Source organism: Lycium ferocissimum, chromosome 12 (genome assembly GCF_029784015.1).
Source record: "Lycium ferocissimum isolate CSIRO_LF1 chromosome 12, AGI_CSIRO_Lferr_CH_V1, whole genome shotgun sequence".
Lineage (NCBI taxonomy): Eukaryota > Viridiplantae > Streptophyta > Magnoliopsida > Solanales > Solanaceae > Lycium > Lycium ferocissimum.
Window position 1 is genome coordinate 41,817,280 of NC_081353.1, and position 7,903 is coordinate 41,825,182.

Here is a 7,903-nt window from a genome sequence, read left to right on the forward strand (position 1 = left end):
ACTCACGATACTTTACATGTTATATAGCGTATATGTACTCATGCTCGGATCAAGTGTTTCAGCCCGTTATGTTATTATCATGTCCCATGTTATTTCTTTCGGTTAGCTTTACATACCCGGTACATTCAATGTGCACGATGTCCCCTTTATTGCCGGGGGCTGCATTTCACGATGCAGTGCGGATTTACGAGGACGACGCCTGCTCGGTGTGATGCATCGCACGTGCGGCTTATTGGTGAGCCCCATGTCATTCGGTTTAGACATTGCCATTCTTTAATTAGTTTTGCATCTAAAGGTATCTTTGGGGGCCTTGTCCCAGCAAGTATGTTTTCCAAATAAGATTCACAATTAGAGGTTTCATAGACTAGTCGCTTAGTTATGTTAGACATACGCAAGGTATTTAGCCATCTTTGGCTCAACTCATGTTATTTCCGCATTCATGATTTAAACAAGTATTTCATTAAATTATTATGACATCTCATGTTTTATAAAAGCTCATCACATTCATGCTATATTTCCGCTCATGTATGCCTCATGATGATTCAGCAAGCCATGTGGTTCGCTCGGTCACATGCAGTATGGCACCGAGTGCCGTGTTTCGCCCAGGCCATGGTTCGGGGCGTGACAAGTATGTTCGGCTGGCTTCTCTCAGAGTTTGTTTGATCATTCACTTTTCCTTCATCATTCAGTTGCAGGTATTACTATACTTCCCTTGTATGTGGATGACATCATTATTACAGGAGATGATATTGATGGTGTTGCTCAGTTGAAATCATTTCTTCATGCTTCATTTAAGATGAAGGATTAGGGTCCTCTCACATATTTTCTGGGTTTGGAGGTTGGGTATACCCCTTCTGGTGTTATGTTGGGCCAACAGAAGTATGCGTCTGAGGTGGTTGCTTTGTCTAGTTTGACTGATACAAAGGTGGTTCTTACGCCAATGGAGGTTAACACCAAGTATGGTAGAGACGATGGTGAGCGTTTTCCCGATCACACACTTTATAGATTGGTTGGTTCACTTGTGTACTTAACGATAAATAGGTCGGATATCTCCTATGCGGTTCAGGTATTGAGCCTGTTTGTTTCATGCCCTAGCCATATTCATTATTTGGCTATGCTTCGTGTGATTTGATATGTTCGGGGGACAGTTTCTCGTAGCTTATTCTTTTCATCAGTTTCTATATGTCAATTAGAGGGGTATTCTGACGCTAACTGGGCTAGTTGTCCCGACTCTAGGCGATCGATTACGGGATGGTGTATATTTCTTGCTTCATCGGTGGTTTCTTGGAAGTGTAAGAAGCAAACTCGCACATCCAAGTCGAGCACTGAGGCTGAATATCGCTCTATGTCAGCTGCTAGCTCAGAAATTGTTTGGCTTCGTCGGATTCTGTCTGATTTGGGGATTCCCGTCACTGGTCCATCAGTATTGCATGCAGATAACACTAGTGCTATTCATATTGCCAACAATCTAGTTCATCATGAGAACACGAAGCATATCGATGTAGACTGCCATTATATCAGGCAGCTTGCTCATGGGCGGATGCACACCATTAGGTGTGGGTTCGCGGGAACCCACAACTTTTATCCGAACCTTGTATTTATATCGTGAAATCCTTCAAATATATATAGAAATTTGAGCTAAGAACCCGAATAACAGACGACATCGCTAGCGGAACCCACAAGCTTCAAATCCTGGATCCGCCTCTGAACTCGCTGACATTTTCACCAAAGCCATGACACGTTTACGACATCAGTTTTTTCTCTCCAAATTGTTGCTTTGTGATACTCCGCACCAATTTGAGAGGGGATGTTAGCCTATGGGCTGAGTTGTAATTAGCTGATACTTAGAATCAATTAAACAGATTGTAACGATTGTAATTAGTCGATAATTAGTGATAGATTTAATGATTCAAGTAGCATGATTGTAGGCATAATTAGCTAGGCTGAGTAATCATAAGTTGTATAAATGTACTACCTATTCTATTGTGAACAGTATTCAAAAAGTCTGCAATAAAACTTCGGTTTATAATTCTATCAATAGAATCATTGAGCTTTAGTTGTTGAGTATATAATACACGATTCTTGTTAAATATGATGATGGAAAAGTCAAATGGGTGGTCATTTTTTCCTGTGTGTTTATATTTGAATTTTGATTGTCTATATTACACGATGCAAAACCAGGGACAATGGCAAAATTTCATCTTATATTTTTTATTAATTTTTATTAACAGATCAGATGGTAGTGCATGTAATTGAATTCATCATTGAACTCTACAAAATTTCATCTTATATATTGTGCTAGAAATTCACATGCATGTAATTTCAAAAGGGATCTTTACGTAAATAATCGGTCGAATTCACTGCTTAGTTACTTTTTATAGTCGATGTACATAGATTATATACTACTCGATACAGTTACATGCATCTTTATATATATATATATATATATATATATATATATATATATATATATATATATATATGAATTATACATATGTCGGCTATTTTTAGTTTAAATGATTGGGTGAGCGTCTATTTAAGTTAACTACTCTACAACTTAAAATTCCGTCACACTATTTTGAAGTTTCAAATAATAATTAAAGTTTTTAAACACCAAAATTTTACTTTTAAAAGCTTCAAACTCCAGCACAATTCTTTCGTACAAATTTTGTTTTTGCATTAAATAACTTAATATTTTAAAATTCATTTCAAACGTCGGCTAAATTTTAGAAACTGATTCAAAGCTACTCTTCCGATCCCAATTTTTATACTCACCCGTTAGCTAGGTTAAGGTAAGTTATTAGACTTAGGAGTTCAGTGAAACAAACCACCAAGAGTTGTGATATCTTAATTTCGCTCTTAATTAAAGGTCTCTGGTTCAAATTCTATGTATAAAAAATCTTAGTAAAGTGCACTTCTCCCTTGATAAGTCTTACATAGGGCATGAATTCAGATTAGCCAGCCCAATATGAATATCCGAACTGGAAATAAAAATGTAAAACAAAGTACTCATGGATTGCAGTAGTCATGGCAGGACCTGATCAATCTCGAAATGCGTTCCCAGAACAATAAGCTGCAGCTGCAATACTCTATCATTATAAAAATTCATACACATTATTAATACAACTAACCCCCTTATCCCCACTTGATGATTACCACGTGTAAGGAAGACACTTAAATGGGGTATATATTTCATGGGGGTGAGCATGCACTGCATGAGATCTCTGACTTGTGTCATGTGAGTGGGGTTTTAATTTGGTTCTTTAAAAGAAAGTAGTAGTAGTAAATAACTATAATGCAAAAACTTTAGACTGATACATTGTTCCATTCAAATATACATTACATTAATTTTTGGAGTAGTACTCAATATTTATACCGTCATGCATCATCCAAAATGGTGGGCCCCTTACTTTCATCTTTACTCTTACCCGTTTTATAGTTGATCTTTAACTTTCTTTTTGGGGAATACTCCTAAGATTATTTTTCCAATTTCCACTATTTTTTGTTAGTCAAAGATGCTCAGCATATTACCTAGGTCATGCTCTGACTTACATATTTAAAGATAATTTAACTATATACACTATCGGTGCACAAATATTTTGCCCTCTCAATATACTCCCTCCGTTTTAATTTATATGAACATTTTCAAAGTATGAGGGTCAAACTTTATAACTTTGACCGTGAATTTTGACATAAAATTTTCAAATTTGTAAAAATAAAATTCATATATGTATTTAGAAACTACATAAAAAGTATTATAAGCATGATAACTTATAATTCAAACAATTTAGAAAAAATGTAAGAAAAAAAAGATCAAAGATATAACTACCTCGTAGACTCCCCAAATAGTAATAGGTTCACACAAATTGAAATTCAGGGAGTAGTTTATTCTAGATAGCCAGTCAATTACTATCTTTATCATCTAACAACAATGTTCACTGTAGAAATTTACTTGTACGGTTTTCTTGTTACAACTTTACTTCCGTTACTAGCTGTCTAGCTCTGTCTTCGAGATTCCCTTGCTTGTGGTTAAGGTAACGATTTCGGGCATGGTCATGTCTCATAGCGTGCAATATGGACAAGGCTTAATTAAGAACGAATTCACTATCGTATGACTAGTCATCTTACTAGCGATATTATTCTGACTTCATGCAGGTGAGTTGCAGGCAGGAGAGGACTGTATCTCTATAGGGTGGAAGGATATTTATTAGATTTGAAAAAGAAAACTAAAGAAGGAAAGGAAAAGGGAAAAAGAAAAAGATTTACCAACTTTTGTCATGACATAATGAAATGAGAGATTATATTCATAGTGCTATGATGTTAGGTGTATTTATACACTTTTCCGCCATCTTTTACCCATATTTATACTGTATTTTAGAGCTAAATGCATTAAATACACCTAACATCTATTAACTATGTGATATGGGACTAATTTGTGCTTTATTATGGAATCTAGGTGGTTTAAGTTGAAAATGCTACGAAGTGAAGATGAAGAGATTTGGAGCAAAATTGAAGAAGAGGAAAAGAAAAGAAGGTCACGTTGAAGTCTTTTGGGTACAACAAGGACCAATGAAGGGTAATCGAGCAATTCGTCGATTCTAAGGCAAAGCGGGTTGGACGAGTGAGCGGAAGGAGGTTGCAACACTTGAAGGCAAAATACGACCACCGAAGGGTCTCATGCATCGGGCGTGCGTCGCACACCCAGCGCATAAAATACCCCTTTCTGATTCTCAGACCTGTTATGCATTGGCTGTGCGGAGCACAACGGATGCACAGACATAGTCATGCGATGGCCATGCGACGCATGACCAAAGCACAAAAGGCGTCAGTTCTCCTAAGTTGATCGGGATTGGGCCCACTAATCTCATATTTGCCCTAGCTTATAAATAGCCGTTTTTACATTAGAATAGTGGACTTTTGACCTGGAGAGAGTAGGAGCCGCCGTGGAGGCCGGAGATTATTGGGTTTTATCTTTTCTTCTCCTTATTACTAGTTTTTATATTTTCTTTGAATGATTTGTTGCTTTTCCTCCATGTCTATGTGGAGCTAAACTTCTCGTTCTAGGGTTGTGGTAAACCATGATTATTGATGTTTGGTGATTATTTCTTATCTTAATATGAGTTGTTGAGTTTGATTGCTTCTTTAATTCGTTCATAATTGCTTGATTGTTTGGCCAACAGTTAGGTTCTATCGACTATCTAATATACATGCTTGGTAAAGATGTTGTTAGATTAGAGAAGGATTAAAGAGGGAGTGATCTAATTATCCCTACAGTTGGGCTAGGATTTGTGGCTAGGATAGGAATATACCTAGGCGCCGCGTTCAATTAAATACCATAAGCGAATTGCATTCTTAACAAGTCAATTCCATAGGAATATAGGCGGCGAACTGTTTTGAATAGGCGAGTAGTAGTTCGGGAGAATACTACAAGAGTTAATAATCCGGTAAATTAGCAATCGTCGACAATTCGGATTAAAGGGAAATAGTTCGAAAACTCAACAGGATTGGTGAACCAACTGCAACCCTAGAACATTCGTCTCATTGATAATATAAAAACCCGCCCTTTCTTTGTTGAAGTTCACTATTTGTCTCTTTTATCTTCAATTAGTTTATAATCACAATCTTCGAATATCATCTCTTGTACAGATAATTTGGATAGTTTAGTTTAGTTGATGGTTAATCATAACTCCCTGTGGGTTCGACATCCGATTTTATATAATCACTATATTACTTGTACGACCACGTACACTTGCGTGTGCGTTTAGACGCAACATGCTACAACAGTACTATATATATAAAGTATTAACAACAGCATATATTACTATATAATAATATTAATGTTGTTATATATAGCCTTCCCAATGAGCATGGTAGTCTGTTCCCGATATATATCACTATTATTTTATTTCCTCTTATTTCTTCTCCAAAAGTAGTAGCTTGGTAGAGCTTTGCCTTATACTACACTGCAACATTCTGATCAAACTCTCAGTCTACTTACTCTTCACCCATCCCTCTATAAACAATATTTTCTTTTATTTTCTTTACTCTATAAAAGAGAAAGTCATATATATGGATTTTGACTTACTCAAATCTGCACCTTATGAAGATCAAATGGATATGATGCTCATGATGCAAATGGAGGATTTCTCCAAAGGGTATTCTGAGAATGAAATGCCAATGTTGGACTATAGTCCACGACGAAGTAGCAACAACAACAATAATAATGCAAATCCTAATAATTTCTCTCAAATGATTGATCATCATAATTCACCATCCACATTCTTGAACATGCCATCCACCATCTCATTCAATGGCTCTCCCCAAATAGTTCATGAAGAATCATCAATAACCCTCCCTTTCTTGGATAATTCAAGTAGTAGTGGGAAATGGAGGGATTCTGTTGGCGTCAGAGGTACTGACTATAAAGAACAAGTATCCAATGCCTCGCATCTGATATTTCCTTCGCAGACATTAAAGCGAAATTCTATGGCGGCCATGAGGGAGATGATCTTTAGAATAGCAGCAATGCAACCAATCCAGATTGACCAAGCATCAGGTAATAAGAATTCGATCTGGTGTCCTTGTTTCTCGTTTTATTGCGTGTTGGTTACAGTATTTTACTGTTTATTTTTTGTTCCTGCCAGGGCGGAGCCACCCTAGGGCAAGCCGTGTCAGTTGACCGCTTGATTGAAAAGTTATACTAGCTGTATATTATGCAAAAAATAAGAAATACTACTAACATATAGATGTATAAGTTAACACTAGTGTATATTGTGCAATTCTTAGTCCAGTCGGTTAGACACCTTATTCATTTAATCGCGGTCAGTACTTTGAGCCCAAATTTTTGAGTATATGTCTTAAATTTTTTAGTCCCGTTTAATTTGCTAAACAAAGTTGAGGTCTTAAGAAGTTGAACCATAATCTTCTTACATTGACAGTCAACTAAACTATTATATATGACGTCAAAGCTTCTTTTGAATGTCTTAAAATGAATAAAAGGTCTATTTAAAATCATCTCTAATGAGGTTACCATGAATATAAATTAAAAAAAAAATGAAAACTCTTCGAGAAAAATGTACCAATATACTTAAATTATGTTTTATAGTCTTGACTGTGCCTTTGTAAATTAAAAAAATGAAAACTCGTCGAGAAAAAAGGTACCAATATGCTTAAATTGTGTTTTATATTCTTGACTGTGTTGTGCAACGAATTTTTTGTTTATTTATTCAAGTGTTGACATTGTTTTACTAAACATTATGCGTACACCCTTGATTCCTGTTATTTACCGTGAATATTATTTATGTCAGTAAAAGCGCCTAAGAGAAGGAACGTGAAGATATCGAGCGATCCTCAAAGCGTCGCGGCACGCCATAGGAGAGAAAGGATAAGTGAAAAGATAAGGATTCTACAGAGATTAGTACCAGGTGGAACAAAAATGGACACTGCATCAATGCTAGATGAAGCAATTCATTACATGAAATTCTTGAAGAAGCAAGTTCAATCCCTTGAAAATGCAGAAGCTAGTAGGCCAGTTGCTGCTGCTGCTGCTTCAGGATGCTTAGGATTCCCTGTGCCAATGTCATTGAGTGGGAATTATTACCCTTATCATCAAAGTGTTCATCCCTAGATAGTTTCAAAGTGTTCATCCCTAGATAGTTTGACTCATTATTAGAGTAAAAATAACGAGTTCTTGTTTTTAGTGTAAATTGTGGGGTTGTAAATTTAAAAGAAGATTATTGTTGGACAAAAATATAGAGTCACTTCTTATGAACGCTTAGGTTTACCATGCATGTCGTACTACTAGAGGAATAATAAGGCTAATTAATACATCGAAAACCTCATAATTTCCCGGGAAGTTTCATTTAGACACTCAAATTACGGCTTATTTCAATTGAGCACCTAA

At 36.2% G+C, this 7,903-nt stretch overlaps 1 protein-coding gene across 1 annotated transcript; it reads left to right on the plus strand.

Annotated features, from left to right (window-relative positions):
* The first annotated feature begins 5,888 nt into the window (after positions 1-5,888).
* On the plus strand, positions 5,889-7,628 carry LOC132040174 (transcription factor HEC2-like). The gene is made up of 2 exons (XM_059430796.1): positions 5,889-6,556; positions 7,308-7,628. The coding sequence occupies exons 1-2, from the start codon at positions 6,070-6,072 to the stop codon at positions 7,625-7,627; spliced, it is 807 nt and encodes a 268-aa protein (XP_059286779.1). The 5' UTR covers positions 5,889-6,069; the 3' UTR covers position 7,628.
* Positions 7,629-7,903: the final 275 nt, after the last annotated feature.